The 18,272-nt window shown below is 37.6% G+C and overlaps 1 protein-coding gene and 1 long non-coding RNA gene across 2 annotated transcripts; one reads left to right on the top strand and one right to left on the bottom strand.

Annotated features, from left to right (window-relative positions):
- Window positions 1-7,631: 7,631 nt before the first annotated feature.
- Window positions 7,632-17,916, bottom strand: LOC144351949 (uncharacterized). Its single transcript, XM_078009226.2, has 5 exons — window positions 17,845-17,916; window positions 12,665-12,808; window positions 12,175-12,255; window positions 10,228-10,420; window positions 7,632-8,551 (listed from the first exon to the last, which is right to left on the bottom strand). The coding sequence occupies exons 2-4, from the start codon at window positions 12,784-12,786 to the stop codon at window positions 10,267-10,269; spliced, it is 357 nt and encodes a 118-aa protein (XP_077865352.1). The 5' UTR covers window positions 12,787-12,808; window positions 17,845-17,916; the 3' UTR covers window positions 7,632-8,551; window positions 10,228-10,266.
- On the top strand, window positions 10,493-11,745 carry LOC146740865 (uncharacterized). The gene is made up of 2 exons (XR_014929995.1): window positions 10,493-10,823; window positions 11,333-11,745. It is a non-coding gene; the product is annotated as an uncharacterized LOC146740865 (long non-coding RNA).
- Window positions 17,917-18,272: the final 356 nt, after the last annotated feature.

Raw genomic sequence — 18,272 nt, forward strand, 5'->3', positions numbered from 1 at the left:
TAAAACTATACTTTGGGCTAGTTGTTGAGACTCTCCTGAACCGTGTAAAAAGACTATCCCTACACGTACATACAACATGTATAAATTTGGTTGCTCGGGATTACTTCAAAGTTGAGTTTGTGCTGTTTTCTCGACATTAACAGTTTTCACAGGCTCCTCGACCGACGTTCCAAAACAGCTCGCACAGAGCCCGTAGAAGTACATGGTACTGTGGCGCGCGTCTTAGCAACGACGTATACATCAACACCTGTGCACGTGTTTGGCTGTGTAGCCTTTCGCTATCTTAAGATATAGTAAAATATTTCAAAAACCATAATCTTTATTTATAGACGACTACACTCTGAGCAGCCCCTGTGTCAGCTACTTCTACCTCTTCGTCACTAGAGGGCCCAAGGGGTTGTACCCATATAAATGTTGGCACACTTCTCAGTTATGTTTATAACATTAATTGCCAGTGGGCCGGCAGAAGGGGTAAGCAACTAGCAAAAGATAAACTTGCAATGAGTTTTAGTGTGATAATTTTCCAGTACTATATTTAAACAGTTTACTAGTATTTTCTTCATATATTTATATTATTTTAAATCAGTATTCTTGAATCATTTTATACTTTACATTTGTTATTTCTACTATATTCGCTATATATCCTTAAAGTCCATCTGTAGGAATATTTTACAATATTTGCAGCATAACTTCTTCTCCAATGATCGCAGAGGATTAAAATTATTGTTTTGATGGCAAAGTGACTATTAGCTCATCCCAAATGTTACTACATGAAGTAAAATAATTCCAAGGCTCCACCAACGCCAACAGCGTGAAATCATCATCAGTTGTATACATGTGTAAGCATTACCAGTCTTGACACATGTCGATTACAAGCGTGTATCACATCACAATATTTCTCAGACATTCCTGGCTCGATTTCATTCAAATTTTGCATGAACATCACCTATGACAGATTAATGATACACGTCAGCCCCTGTTTCTGATGAAATTAGTGACTATTTAAGACTTACATATGCTCGTCATTTTTTTTGTTGCGGTTAGATGCGTGGATGCCACTGGACGTACTCAGTTCGCTTGGCAGGCAACACAAACACCGTAGATATACTGAGTGAATCGACCCGAAAAATGCACACCAGAGGTCCCTCGCGTACAGTAGTTCAGCTTTACTAGTACTAACTCAACCACAGACCCTACCATCGGGTTGCCAACTGATTACATTTCTTAACATTTCAATAGTATTTAGAATACGTTGGTGGAGTAATTTCTAAATTTCATAAATGTTGATACTTAAACTATCTGGAACTATGTTGAACCGGGTGATTTCATTCAAACTTCAAACCCTGATTACGCTTATTGGGATATATTTCAAGTTCGAATGCAAATAGCAAATTATTGGCCTTTTTTTTCTTTTTCTTTTTTTTTTGTCAGGTCTGTGCCAATATATTTCTTGATTCGGTTGAAAGTCTGCACACAATACTATAGCTTGTCTTGAATTAATAACAATATCGTTTAAATCGTAAAAACTTTTACGGTTGATTGTTGGTCATTTTGTTTGTTATGATGTCCAGTTTCTGTGGAATGCAGTGAAAATGCGTAGCCAATATAGCCAATCAATAGTCTATTTTGACATAAAGAATTAACTCAACGGTTTGGTGTGCCCGGAACTGAACAAGACGATTATATTGTCATGTGTCATACCAATTTCATAGAAACACTTTTTCTAATTTGATTTGTCTTGATACAAAGCCAAACATGACATAATGGGTTTCATATCCATGTAAATTTTTCTTTGGTTTGGCTAATATTACCTTGACACCCTTTCTCTTTCGTAAATATAAAAAAAACCTTCTTGAAACTAATTATTTGAGCATTTGTGGTGCAATATCTTGCAAAACATCAATTATTAAAAAACAATCACTGCTAAAAACAAAAGCCCAATTAGCTCAAATATAATTGTGTCATTCATTCACACAAAGGCGTGTCTATTAATCTGAAAATTTAATTTTGTTTTGTAAAAATTTTTTGGGGGTACAATACCTGGTAAAAAACTCAATTAATAAAAAATAGTGAGGGCGTTGTCAGTTTATGATGTCACATCAGTGTGACTATGCTCGTCTGTCCAGACGCTAGGTAATACTGAGACCCCAAATAATATGAACCGAACTTAACGCTCGTCTGTGCCTGTCTTCGTCCATATCTTGCGCAGAGCGAAATGCCTTAATGACATGTGTGTTATTATTCCTAATAGTATATCGCTCTTAGACTTGAGGGCGTGCTCACTGCATTTTTTCATAATATGCAATTCTAAGATGCGCGCCATATCATAACGACATTACGTAAATCTACAGGGTTTATTGGTTCTCCTCGGGTATAATTTTTAGGCCTCTATTTTTAATTCTTAAAGTGTATCGATGTGTAAATGAAATGAATTGAATGCATTTTTCTCCCATCTTCTAAGTATTCACAATCGGTCTAGCACGAAATTTTATTTGGTGACAAACTGCTATAATCAAAATAACATTTTTTTTAGAAATATGAACAAACCGTTCGTGTCACAGTTGAGCAATAAAGAGTGCCGTTTGAGCCATCATTTAAGATATATTATATACTTAAACGATGAACACATGGTTACACATTTTTGAAAAAAATAATATGTTCGGTTCCCATTTGCTTCAACCGGTTTGTTGAGAGCAGTTCGATTCTAGGCACATTCCGTTAACATGGAAGGCTTCCACAGCAAAAATTGGTAGCACAAATTTCAAGCATGCCACGCATGTAAAAGCGACAAATGTACCAACCATGTCAAATTTACAAGCCAAACATACCTAGCGTATAGTGATCCTCACTACCTGAAATCGCGAGCAAAAATACCGAACTTGCAAGTCATATAGATGACAAAGTAAAACACATCAAACGCGTCAGGTTTATAGCAACCGACGTTAACAGTCATGACGTTTACTGCGAAAGCCCCGGATGTTGGGCGTTTTTAAAATTTTAGCCCAAGACGTTTGTGATTTTTTGTTTCACACTGTAGCTGTATGGTCCTTGGTGTTCACGTAAGAAGCACATATTTCATACGTTGAGTGGAAAATTTGAAATTGACAAAAAGAAAAGTGTCAAAAATGTGTGTTAAACATGCTAGTCCATGTATCAAAAATACAACAAAAAACTACACACGTACCAAATGGGCAGTGTTGTGTCATTTTATTATTGCAGTTTTCATTTGCAGTACTAAGACTTGCACATGTGTGAAACTCGCATATCACCAATATATTGGGCCATACACTGTGTTGTTACTCGAAACAGTCGAAAGTGTTGTTACTCGGGTGCACAGAAATACGGAAATCAATTCATTCAGAATTGATATTGTGAACAGTAAAAGGAAATTGTCTCTTGTGAAATCCATACTCCCAGCATCCCTTCCATTGTGTTTTATGACACCGATACAGATCAATGCAGATTTTGGCAACAATAGATCAATGTGTATGCCTTGTAGCAACTGAGCAATGCGGACTATGCTTTGTCAGCCGTTCTGGGGAGAAAGCTACAATATCCGGCTAGGCCGCATAGACGACATTAAAATTGTATTCGGCCAACACCAATACATGAGGTATATAGTCAGTGGAAATGTTTATTGTTCAAAGCCAGTCATTATCTGAGGGTAGGGGGAATATTCTTTTTATAATTCTTTGAGGCAGTGTGACTTTTTTTAAATAAATAATTACAAGGAACGAAATATTTTATGTAGTGAATGTGTATTTTGTAAGAATTGCATCGCGGGCAGATGATACGGCATTTTTATAGGGAGGGAAAGTAACCAAACATGTTTTCCAAAATTGAAATTGGTTTTATTTATTACGAATAAGATTATTTCAGTACTGCAAACAGTGCACGATGTCTTCTGAAAATTTCTCCTTTTTGCTACGTCGTGCAGTTGCGAGTGAAAACACAAGTTGACGCTCAGGGGTTGCTATACACAGTAACAAAAAAAAAAACGATACAATAAATTAAGAATTACGTTCAACGAGAGTAGAAGTAAATGCACTTTACACAAACTCAAATGTCAAAGGTATGGAAACGACGTGAAATGAGTGTGTACATATGCCATAATAGCGAGATTAACAGCAATTAAATAAAGTAAATTATACAGGGCGTCCTGTGAGATATCCGAGTTTCTTTCCCTCGTCAACACTAGAGTAAACGCAGCGGCATATCTTCAATTTATAACCCAACAATCTCCGCCTTTTTTATTTTCAGTGCTTAATATAAATTGACAATCATGACAGAGCTGCATTTAGTGCGACACCCAGGGCAGTGACTTCATTTCAATTTATTACGATAATAAAATGCAATCCGGTCTCAACTCACATGGGGACGTGTCTTTCACAATTCCACGTTCTCATGGGATCAAATTTGGTGTCCTATTGTCTCGCGTCGTTCAATTAATACTAGTACATGTGTATATCGTTACAATTTGATGGCTACGCGCACACCAGGAAGGTGTACTGTATTCAAGTTTCATATTTTCTATATGTACCCCCTCCCCCCATCGGATGTTCTGTACAGCTTCCGGTTATATATTCATCCGTTTACAACTTGAACAAGTGGCAGATTTGAAATGTATCTTAAAATAGTAATTAAGTTGTTAAACAATTTTACTTGTGTTACGGTACTTAATAGCCTGACGAAGTTGTGTGAGTTGCGCCCTCCGCCGTGCCGGTCGGCCGGCGAGGGCCTACTCCCGCCTACATGTTAGGCTAGGTCCTTTAGTACCGCTGTGAAAATATATCCCGACAGTTGTTTATACATGTATATTCATTTCCATTTGTTTTGGTATGAGTAAATTAATTAGGTTGCAGAAAAACTTCCTTGGAAAAGTTGCCAAAAAGTCCCCACAATACCCTAGCGCAACCCCCACCCTGCACATAACACGGTGTTTGATTCTACATATGAATACATGTCGCAGGTATGCTTAGATTGAAAATCGAAATCATTTAGAGACAGCGAAAAACATAAATTTATTTACTATTATATTATATATATTTTTTGTAGTATAAGGCAATATTTTAGTAAATTTTGCATTAAGTTTACAGAATACGTTGCTTGAGAAATAATGTGTATAATGTGCTACAAATAATATACAACTTTGTGGAAAAGGCGAAGGAAATAATCCACCGACCCCCAAAGTGACAAGGCAATTAGTACACCTATCTGCCGAACATGAACTCAAGAAACCACACACAAACTAAACTAGAGAAGATTTAAAATTCGAATCCAAGCAATAAAAACGAATGTGGTGATTGCCGAAAAAAACCGCATGGCATTGGTAGGTATAGTATAGTAAGTGACGGTGTAACGGTGGGAAACAGCGGAGAATGTAACAGCCAGCAGACTATCATGAGATCACAGGGAGTTGGACAAACTTATATATTTTAATAAATTATTAAATAATAAATTGTTATATAACTTTTCTTTACCCCCCCCCTCCTGGTATCGATTTCAAGTAATCACTGATCCTTGTTTATACCACTCTTTCTTTTATCACAACTTTGTTACACGCTAACGTTATATGCAAATTTTAACGCGCGATGTAGACACGCCCTATTATAGGAAAATATCCCAAGGGTTGAAACGCGCCAGGACTGTGGCATAAAATCACGCATTCGAACCTTTCAAGGTTCGTTTTCTTTACAAATATGGCATCTGTAATGACATGGATAACATTAGAAAGTGACACAATTGCATTTGCACTTGAATATTTGTCAAATTAAAACTCATTGCGATCGAGCGACATGGCAGGAGCACAACCGTAAAGCCGGAAACCGGATGTTGCGATCTTTGACCTCAATCGCAAAGAATGACTCATATATTGTTGTCACATGATCAGAAGTAAACAATTTTCCCATGAATTGTGCTGCTGCTATGTTGATTATTTTCATTAGAAAGATCTCGAAGAGCAACGCGAACGACATTTGAAGTAGAAACCATTTTACAGAAGAGTCACTGATTCATTGAAGTTGTATCGCGTCGGAGATTACACTCGCCGGATTTAAAAAAAATCGCGCGCAGTATTTTTGTTTATTAATGCATCTCATGAATAAATTAAATGCCCACCTGCTTTACGGTTGTGCACAGTCAGCAGGCGCACACGTGATAATTAAATAAATATGATATTTATTATATGGGGGCCGCCATCTTGAATGACGCATAAAACTAAATAAGAGCAGAGGTACATTACTTGGGGTTTGTAACTACGGTGACATGATACCAAGATCCCGTCACAATCTCGCTCTCGCATAAGCGTTCCAACTCAGAAAAAATGCGAATGCGCATGCCCGAGGTAACTAGGATACTGGGATGTCCAGGTGGATCAAAATAGCTGCCCACGATATGACGGATTACGAGAACTATATTTTCTGTACATTTTCGTTGTATTACATTTTTCACTATGATGGTGACAAGAAAAGTTTATTTTTTTCATTACAAACCTTGAACATTGATATGCGTCATGTCAGAAGGTTGTAGCCTCAGTCTCGCTATCTACGAGAAGAGACTTGAATGGGATCTTGACATGATGTCACCATACAGTACTATGCGAGTTGCAAACCCCAAGTAATGTACCTCTGATAAGAGACAAGTTGTGAAACGCGTTTTTCAGATTCCTACAAATCAGGACAAAAATACCAATCTTTCACACAAATACGGTCCGTTGGGGTTATATTAAGCCAACTGATAACAAAATTCGGCCTAATTCGTCGTTTTTGTGTGGAAAAATCCCTTGCATACGAACACCTAATTACGCGAACAACATAGAACACTTTCCTGGGGGTATTTAAAACTAAAAATTGGCATTCCAGCTCAGCAGCCAATCAGCGACAGCCTAACGCTTAGATGACAATTTCGGTTTCAAATACCCCGGCTGAGTGTTCTATGTTCTTCGCGTAATTAGGTGTTCGTATGCAAGGGATTTTTCCACACAAAAACGACGAATTATGCCGAATTTTGTTATCGGTTGGCTTAATATAACCCCAACGGACCGTATTTTTGTGAAAGATTGGTATTTTTGTCCTGATTTGTATGAATCTGAAAAACGCGTTTCACAACTTGTCTCTTATTTAGTTGTATGCGTCATTCAAGATGGCAGCCCCCATATAGTAAATATCGTATTTATTTTATTATCACGTTTGCGCCAGCTGACTGTGGTTGTGCTCATGCCACAGTCCTGGCGCGTTTCAACCCTTGGGATATTTTACTATAATAGGGCGTGTCTCCATCGCGCGTTAAAATTTGCATATAACATTAGCGCGTAACTAAGTTGTGATAAAGGAAAGAGTGGTATAAACAAGGGGGGTAAAGACCAGGAGGGGGGGGGGGTAAAAGAAAAGTTATATAACAATTTATTATTTAATAATTTATTAAAATACATAAGTCTGTCCAACTCCCTGTGATGAGATAGTCATGAGAGGCACTGGAAGCCGAGACTACACATCTAGTTATCATGATTTAGAGGTAGATGCCGTGAAAGCCGTAACTACCCACAGGAACGGTGAAACTATGGGTTAGTGCGGAGGCTGCAGACCTGGTGCACGCGTTACAACCACGAAATAAAGACACATAACTATGGAAAATGTTGATAAGTTAACTATATTTAGCACTGTTTTCATTTAGTATTGCATCTCGATATACATTGTACTAAATTGTGATTGGTTTTAAATACATCAAATACTACTGAACTCTGCATGCGCTTGGATAAAATAGCCTGAGTACGTACTAGTAACTAAACGCGCCTGCGCATTTGCGTAATTCATTGTCGAACAAATACTATGTTGTACAGGATAAAATAACGATTCAGTTTGTATATCAAAATACAATACAAAACAAATGCACTAAAAAGAATGCAAAACTTTAAATATTGCCTTCTGTCACTCTATATAAATATTTAATATATGTACACCCAGAAGGAAAAAGTGGTATACACCGTAAATACCCCGTCACTGTATTTTTATACAATTGTATGTGCATTGTACTTACATTACAGCGGTTTACTTCCATCGAAAATATTATTGAGTTTTAATAAGTTCCAGTCAATATATTAAAGGCCCCTGTGGATTCTTATATTTAACAAGTCGGATAAATTGTCATATAAGTTCACAAAATTTTAATTGCTTTCCACAAATAAACATTTAGAAAAATAATAATAATGTACGTAAACAAGTTATTTTTTAATCAAGGTAAGATACTGACGTGCCTATTATCTTGGTGATGAATGTGCACCGTTCAACCTTCCTATAAGCATCGATAACTGCTTTTAAAATTACACCCGAGGAAAACAAGCATTATCGTTGACCGAACTGTGCTCCCAAAACAATGACAAGAGGCCACTCAGTCTAAAGTAGTTGATTCGAATAATTGTATTGATGTATGGTTGCCGCGTTGATATTAAAGTACGGACGAGGAAATGTCCATTTCAAAAATAAACTTGGTATGTTCGCCGGAATGAGAGGGCTGGTTCACAGTGACGTCACGGCAGTACTATGACGCGTGAAGGCTGCGGAAGGAATGCAAAGTATGCGGCAAATTAGTTATGGGAACAGCGTTAGCAATCGTAAATCGGAAGTTATGCGAAGAGGGAACAAACATTGTAAGAATTATTATGAAAACTAGTTGATGTACATAGACTGTAATCAGAGCACCGAACATGCACGTACATCCCGATGTTTTGTATTCAATGCGATATTCTTATTACGCTTTTGTTTTCTGGATACAATGCTATAATTACTGAAGTATATTTTATCCCATCAAATTATAGGTGCAGCATTTTGCGCAATTACATGTTGTTGTTTTTTAATAATTTCCCTGACAATTCTGGACCAAATTATGCTTGTTTATCCCCAGCGCTCAAAGGTTTGAGGTCGGAAACTTCTACTTGAAAAATATCACATATCTCTTAAACTAAAACTTTTAGTAACATCTTTACCATCATCGTTGACATAATATTTCCGACTAAATACAATTTATATTTATATTTTTTTTCATCTTTCTGTGACACGCCGTGTGTTTACGTGATGCCATCGACTCGGCGGAAATACTGTAAAATGTTTAATTTTCAAATTTCAATTTATTTTCGCTGATGGAGTAAAAATGAAATGATTCTCCACTACCTTATTTGGCGTGTAAATTTTGACAAATATAAAGAAATAAATTTCAAAATTCTGGAAAATAAATCTCAGCTTATCATAAAATACAGACACGTGTATGTAATGATAATTTACAGTAGCTACGTTAGACCTATCCGGCTGGCTTAGTCGTGAACCACGGCAGCAATAGATACAGTGAATTTTATTCCCCTTAGACATGTTGCCATGTAACGACGCACGAAACTGCCCCATCCCCGAATATTGTGTCAGACAATTGCGTGTGGGTAAGTTCCCAACAAGCTAGAAGAAAACTACGGTGCTTTGATTGAGGTCATGGTAAAAATAAGATCATTATCTAGGTACGGTCGCGATATTTATCTATCTATATTTATTTATCGTGACCGTACTTAACCCATATTGCCCATACTAAACCAGATATTAATGAGTGTCCAAATGTTTCTTTTTCAGCGTAACTCGTAATAAATCAAAACACGGTCTCTACGATACAATGTCTATAATACGATGATACCAAATACAACAACAACTGCGGCACATTATTGCCTTTGATCTGATGGCATACATGTATATATCTACCCGTTACATTTCTTTTCATTTGATTCGTGTGTGGATGCCCCCCCCCCCCCCACGCGTCGGGTAACTTACGCGTGTTCTAATTTCGTATCAAAATAATGTATTTTACACGCGCTGTGTACATCGCTATGAGTCCCACATCGAACACAACGCGGCGCGACGACCGCCACTCTTCAATCTTAGACAATGAAGAAAAACTAATTAGTGTTTTGACGCATGATAATGATACCAATTAGATAAATGAGAATTTTTATTGAACTTAAATTGCAACACGTCGTCGCACCGCATCGTGTTTAATGTGGGTCCCATGCGACATAATAACGCAAGTAAAATGCATTCTTTCATTACAAGAAAGTCGAACGCACAATGCATGACGATCACTGCCGCAGCTGTTTAAGGCGATCTTAAAGCGCGACGACAATGGCACTTTAAACGAAACGTTACACTAATGTGACGTCATGAACTGTGGAAACATATGTACATGCATTATACTTACCACAAGAAATTATGGAAAAAAGAAATACAGTCAGTATGTTCATCGTCCTTCTTCAATTAAGATTCCTTCGATAATTTTTCTGATCAGAAGGCTTTTAACTTTTTGTTTAATCTCATAATGTGGCTGTCGTTGTACGATGGTTGGTACGTCGCTCTCCTTTAATGTGTAACGGAAATCTTCTTCCGCTTTTTGCCTGATCGAAAATACATAAATATTAAATCTTTTTTATCATTTTCCATAAACAATCTGATTAAAATCTGATGTAGTGTACGGGCTTTAATTATTTTGGCTATAAACTTATTTTAATTTTATTTTTTATTACTTTTGTTATTAATGCCCTTTTATTTTATTTTATTTTATTATTTTACTTTGATTTTGATTTTGTGATTTTTTTAATTCCGCCCTACCTACATCTGAGCCGATGCCTATGTAACGAGATTTCAACGAGACCCACTATCGACGATTTTAGTCAACGAATCACAGACCTCCTTCTATGGCGCACATGATGACGTCACCGGGCGGAGTCGGGTGGCAAACACTCAAATAAAATGGTGGATTACACCGACGTTAGCGACCGAGAATAACACGGCTTTACGGTAAGTTTATCATTGTCAAATGCAACGAAAGTCATTTTGATGTTAATATTGTGGCTCGAATGGTTCGACTTTAGATCGTTATTTTGCATAGTTATTCTGGGAGTGACGATTTTGTTTCCACCGTTTCGACCGAACACTAGTGTCTTTTTCCAGTCGCCTGCCATGCCCTGGAGACGGGTGATGTTTTGTTGAAGATCGGGCCAACATCGTCTACGGTATTGAAGCCGTAGCTGTAAATATTCATCAAATTGTATCAACATTTTGTACATTATGCAATAACTCTTTATTAAAGTAATTGAGCTGATTTGGACTGGAATAAAATATTTTTTATTTGGAACACATCGCAATTGATCAGGAAATATTTGTTTGCTCCAATTTTCTGCGTCGATGCCGTGGGCCGGTGACCGTTATACAATTTAAAATCAGTTTGCATTGTTTACTATAGCTGTTTACAGTGTTCTAATCATTACGATTTACTTATTTTTTTGCTTCCATTCTATTATGCTCAGTGATGTAAAATTGAAGCGATGACTGAATGAACGAACCTTGGCTGGCGAAGATGTATCTGGAAGTGTACATATTTGTTGGAAGTGAAAAAAATATTCAATGTAATGACAAAAATTGTAAAATGCTGTGGAATTTCTTTTGCAAATAAAAATATACTAGCAATTTTCTATTAATCGTTTATTCAAGTGGGCAAAATATAATGTACAGAAAGATTGCCCGTAGAGTATCACTACACTGAAAAGTAAGCAACCGACAGCCTGTATAAAAGGGGGACTGTGATTGGCTGTTACTTACGCGAGATTTGAACGGGACTTACATAGGCGTCGGATCAGATGTAGGTAGGGCAGAATTAAAAAAAAATCACGAAATCAAAATCAAAGTAAAATAATAAAATAAAAGGGCATTAATAACAAAAGTAATAAAAAAAAAATTAAAAATAAGTTTATAGTCAAAATAATTAAAGCCCGTACACTACATCAGATTTTAATCAGATTGTTTCCATAAAGTACATGTATCGGTTGTAGCGCCTGTCTTCAATGTTACATGAATAATCGTCTAGTGAGTATCAGACATACCAACATCCAACAATATCGGTTTAATTTTAGTATCGAATAGCGGTTTATCAGTAGAGTAATTAATATAGAATATGTATCATTATTTATTGGCAGTAGAAATAACAGTAATAGAACGTATTTGTCAGTAAAAACACATAGGTTCGGGCGACTTCCTTGTTTTGAAAAGTTGCGCCACATTGACGGCGTCACCCTCGCACATGTTCAACATTGGGACTATATAATCACGCCACATACGGGTTGAAATTACAATTACTAAGAAGAATTTTTACCTGTCAATCGTCCGTTTTCCCAGTATACCTATACCACCGCCCATACATTCTGGTCTATGCTGAGAATTGACCCATCCCCCACTGTAAAAAAAACACACAATATCTATGGAAATGGCCTTATACCTCATTTCTTCTGTTAGCTTTTGTTATGCGTCGTGTGTTAATTACAATACTGCGTCCTCTGACGCTATGGTGTAATACAGTTATTATTATTATTATTATTATTTCGGTACTTTAGCAACATAAACCATTGACAGTAATGAAAATCACCGGCATAGTAAGGCAGTCTTCACGACGTCCAGTCGAAACCCTGACCCCATTGCGAGTCTATAAATATTAAATACATTATACAGACCACCTGTGCGATTCATTAGTATCATCGCATGAGATGGTTTTCGGTCGATATTTTCATGTTGCTCACGCGCAAACAGTAATGACTGAGTCAATCGAAGAATATTACAAACATTTCAACACATAATTAATGGCTTACCATCGTGTACGGTGGTGTGTCTTAGTGATCTTCCGGGTCTGTTGTGCTTGTATACATTGAGAAGTAAGAATCAGCAGTAAGAGCACTACACAAATGGTTCTGCAACATTTACACCGATCCATCCCCGTTCAAGACAATAATAATCTGTCGGAAGAAAATATCCGTCTTAAACGTTTGTTTTATATGTGTGCAGAATATAGTGTACTTGTGACGTCAGAGATACGGTTTGCGCTTGTACCTCTTAGCCAACGTGCGTGTCCACCGCACGTTCTTTCAATCTACCTTGAGGGCAGTGCGTTATAGTATAACGGGAAACGAGTCTACTTATAGTGGCGAGGCGTATTTGCCATTTCGGAGTTCAAATATCGCTTGTTACGTGTTTACATGTTCGTAGTCTGTATGTAATTAATATTTCGACCACATAAAACTCGTTGACACCTGTTCTTACAGGAAAGTACTAAACAACTCCCTGCCACGATACTGCTATTTTTCTCTCGTATATTTGCGCATGTCAACATATTTAAACAATGAATTCTCTGCGTCGAATGTTAATTACTCGTTGAGAATTGATTATTCGTTTATTTATATAACCCGGCATGGGACACAAGCCCACGCATACTGGCGAAATATGTTTTTTTGGGTCAAAGATGCGTATTCATTAATACAATAAGTCGTCATATAAAAAAGCAGCACGATTGTTGCCAACGTCACGTCAAGCCCGGTCAGACGACACGGAATCACGTGAGACACGTCTCTGAATAAGTAGAATAAAGTCAATCGTATATCCCTTTCACTCGCCTACGGACATCATTATGGACATGTCTTATCATTATCTGCCATCAATTGATTACCTTCAACCGTAGTCGATCGTAATTTAATTATCTCTCAGCGACTTCCAGGACGGATGTGGCTTGCACATTTTCAACAGACACAGTAGTTTATTGAAATTGTGTTATACACTGCGACTGGATATTTGAAAGTCCGAAAAAGAAACCATGGGCACCCGAACTAGATTTTGAATTATTATATTATGTCCATATTATGAAGAATCTAAAGATTTGTGTAGCGTACTGTACGAACTGTTCTAGTGTATACTATGGTATATTCTAATGCACAACTGAATGTATATGGATATTATGACATATTCTAGCATATTTTACGGTGTAAATTTGTCTACAATACAGTTAATTATATTGTACGATCATATACAGTATAGTCCTACACTATTCACGGTACAATATAGTTCATTCTAGCATTCATTACGGTTTACTTTATCACCAATTACGGTCTATTCTAGCGTACTTTATGGTCTATTCTAGCGTAAAATAGGTCGGTTCTAGTGTATACTACAGTTGGTTCTAGTGTACATTACGACCAGTTCTAGCGTACATTACGACCAGTTCTAGCGTACATTACGACCAGTGCTAGCGTACATTACGACCAGTGCTAGCATACATTTCGACTAGTTCTAGCGTACATTACGACCAGTGCTGGTGTACATTTCGACCAGCTCTAGCGTTCATTACGACCAGTGCTAGCGTACATATCGACCAGTGCTAGCGTACATTACGACCAGTGCTAGCGTACATTACGACCAGTGCTAGCATACATTACGACTAGTTCTAGCGTACATTACGGCCAGTGCTAGCGTACATTACGACCAGTGCTAGCGTACATTACGACCAGTGCTAGCACACATTACACCCTGTTCTAGCGTACATTACGACCAGTGCTAGCATACATTTTACGACTAGTTCTAGCGTACATTACGACCAGTGCTAGCGTACATTACGACCAGTGTAGCATACATTACGACTAGTTCTAGCGTACATTACGACCAGTGCTAGCGTACATTACGACCAGTGCTAGCATACATTACGACTAGTTCTAGCGTACATTACGACCAGTGTAGCATACATTACGACTAGTTCTAGCGTACATTACGACCAGTGCTAGCGTACATTACGACCAGTGCTAGCATACATTACGACTAGTTCTAGCGTACATTACGACCAGTGCTAGCGTACATTACGAACAGTGCTAGCATACATTATGACTAATTCTAGCGTACATTACGACCAGTGCTAGCGTACATTACGACCAGTGCTAGCATACATTATGACTAGTTCTAGCGTACATTACGACCAGTGCTAGCGTACATTACAATCAGTGCTAGCGTACATTACGACTAGTGCTAGCGCACATTACGACCAGTTCTAGCATACATTAAGACCAGTTCTAGCGTACATTACGACCAGTGCTAGCGTACATTACGACCAGTGCTAGCGTACATTACAACCAGTGCTAGCACACATTACACCCTGTTCTAGCGTACATTACGACCAGTGCTAGCGTACATTACGACCAGTGCTAGCATACATTACACCCTGTTCTAGCGTACATTACGACCAGTGCTAGCACACATTACACCCTGTTCTAGCGTACTTTACGGACCGGAGCATACTAGCCTACAATAGAGTTAGTCGTAGCGTACAATACAGTTAGTCGTAGCGTAAATACAGTTAGTCGTAGCATACATTACAGTTAGAAGTAGCGTACATTACAGTTAGACGTGGTGTACATTACAGTTAGACGTAGCATACATTACAGATAGACATAGCGTACAATACAGTTAGACGTAGCATACAATACAGTTAGACGTAGTGTATATTACAGTTAGACGTAGCGCACAATACAGTTAGTTTTAGCATACATTACAGATAGACATAGCGTACATTACAGTTAGATGTAGCATACATTACAGTTAGTCGTAGCGTACATTACAGTTAGACGTGGTGTACATTACAGTTAGACGTAGTGTACATTACAGTTAGTCATAATGTACATTACAGTTAGTCGTAGCATACAATACAGTTAGATGTAGTGTATATTACAGATACACGTAGCGTACAATACAGTTAGTCGTAGCGTACAATACAGTTAGTCGTAGCATACATTACAGTTAGACGTGGTGTACATTACAGTTAGGCGTAGCATACATTACAGATAGACATAGCATACAATACAGTTAGACGTAGTGTACATTACAGTTAGTCGTAGCGTACATTACAGTTAGTCGTAGCGTACATTACAGTTAGTCGTAGCGTACAATACAGTTAGTAGTAGCGTACAATACAGTTAGACGTGGTGTACATTACAGTTAGACGTAGCGTACAATACAGTTAGTTTTAGCATACATTACAGATAGACATAGCGTACATTACAGTTAGATGTAGCATACATTACAGTTAGTCGTAGCGTACATTACAGTTAGACGTGGTGTACATTACAGTTAGACGTAGTGTACATTACAGTTAGTCGTAATGTACATTACAGTTAGTCGTAGCATACAATACAGTTAGATGTAGTGTATATTACAGTTAGACGTAGCGTACAATACAGTTAGTCGTAGCATACAATACAGTTAGTCGTAGCATACATTACAGTTAGACGTGGTGTACATTACAGTTAGGCGTAGCATACATTACAGATAGACATAGCATACAATACAGTTAGACGTAGTGTACATTACATTTAGTCGTAGCATACATTACACTTAGTCGTAGTGTACATTACAGTTAGTCGTAGCGTACAATACAGTTAGTCGTAGCGTACAATACAATTAGACGTGGTGTACATTACAGTTAGACGTAGTGTACATTACAGTTAGTCGTAATGTACATTACAGTTAGTCGTAGCATACAATACAGTTAGATGTAGTGTATATTACAGTTAGACGTAGCGTACAATACAGTTAGTCGTAGCGTACAATACAGTTAGTCGTAGCATACATTACAGTTAGACGTGGTGTACATTACAGTTAGTTTTAGCATACATTACAGATAGACATAGCGTACATTACAGTTAGATGTAGCATACATTACAGTTAGTCGTAGCGTACATTACAGTTAGACGTGGTGTACATTACAGTTAGACGTAGTGTACATTACAGTTAGTCGTAATGTACATTACAGTTAGTCGTAGCATACAATACAGTTAGATGTAGTGTATATTACAGTTAGACGTAGCGTACAATACAGTTAGTCGTAGCGTACAATACAGTTAGTCGTAGCATACATTACAGTTAGACGTGGTGTACATTACAGTTAGGCGTAGCGTACATTACAGTTAGTCGTAGCATACATTACAGTTAGTTGTAGCATACAATACAGTTAGTCGTAGCATACATTACAGTTAGTTGTAGCATACAATAAAGTTAGTCGTAGCATACATTACAGTTAGTTGTAGCATACAATACAGTTAGTCGTAGCGTACATTACAGTTAATCGTAGCGTACAATAGAGTTAGTCGTAGCATACAATAGAGTTAGTCGTAGCATACAATACAGTTAGTCGTAGTGTACATTACAGTTAGTCGTAACGTACATTACAGTTAGTTGTAGCGGACAATACGGTCTGCTCTAGCCACAGTTCAATAACACTGTTGAAGGACTGCGTTCTAGCGTACATCACGGTCAGTTCTAGTTTACAATACGGTATGTTCTAGCATACACGATAGTCCATTACGGTCTATACTAGTGTGCGTTACGGTTTATTCTATTGATTCTAGTGTACATTACGGTCTATTCTAGCGTGCGTTGCGGTTTATTCTACTGATTCTAGTGTACATTACGGTCTATACTGGCGTGCGTTACGGTTTATTCTACTGATTCTAGTGTACATTACGGTCTATACTGGCGTGCGTTACGGTTTATTCTATTGATTCTAGTGTACATTACGGTCTATACTAACGTGCGTTACGGTTTATTCTACTAATTCTAGTGTAAACACGGTCACTTCTAGCGTACAACGTGATCGTATACAAGTCAATGAGAGCTACAACTTGAAGATTCTGGACATACACATTGGTCGTAAAAGTCTAGACTAGGGGAGATTTCCGGGGATTTGTATGGCAGGTTGTACATGCTACTTAATCACATACGTATTTGTCAAGAATATCACCCAGCTATGCTGTTTGTCATTACGAGTGTCATTTTTTTTCGGCGATATTACACAATCCTTACGATTAGAATATTTTATAACAATCACAATAAACAGATAAATACACAAAGAACGTTAACATCAGTACAAATCGAATTGTTGGATATGAAATTATTATTCTATACATATATAGTAACATTCATTGAAATATCGACTCGAAATATAAAAAGTGCAACTCACTTCAACACAGTATCGACTGAAAATGGTCCCTGGTAGGTATGATGGTGAATCCAACTCTTACCAGCAACTGGGTGAAAACACTGACACTGTGTTACTCAGAACGAATGTAGCTATCTATACTCGATGATGTAAACTTATCCTTGTCCCGACAGTCGGTTCAGCCAGCGTGGGTGGGCGAACGGTTACAAGAAGAGGATATTACGCATGGATACAAACGTCAACTATAGAGCGTATCAGTATCTTGATTTCGACACTTCATCCCTTCTATAAGACACTAAGTGCCGGAAAACTGGCATTATGGATGTTCGTATTTGTTCTAAAAACCGCCTAATGCACTTACAAAGCTATTGTCTAGCTCTTTATTAGTTTACAGTGTTAGAATGACAAGCGATAATTTGAATGTCACGTGATTCATGCCTCGTGGATTA

This window comes from Saccoglossus kowalevskii, chromosome 7 (assembly GCF_978046115.1).
Source record: "Saccoglossus kowalevskii chromosome 7, keSacKowa6.1, whole genome shotgun sequence".
Classification (NCBI taxonomy): Eukaryota; Metazoa; Hemichordata; class Enteropneusta; family Harrimaniidae; genus Saccoglossus; species Saccoglossus kowalevskii.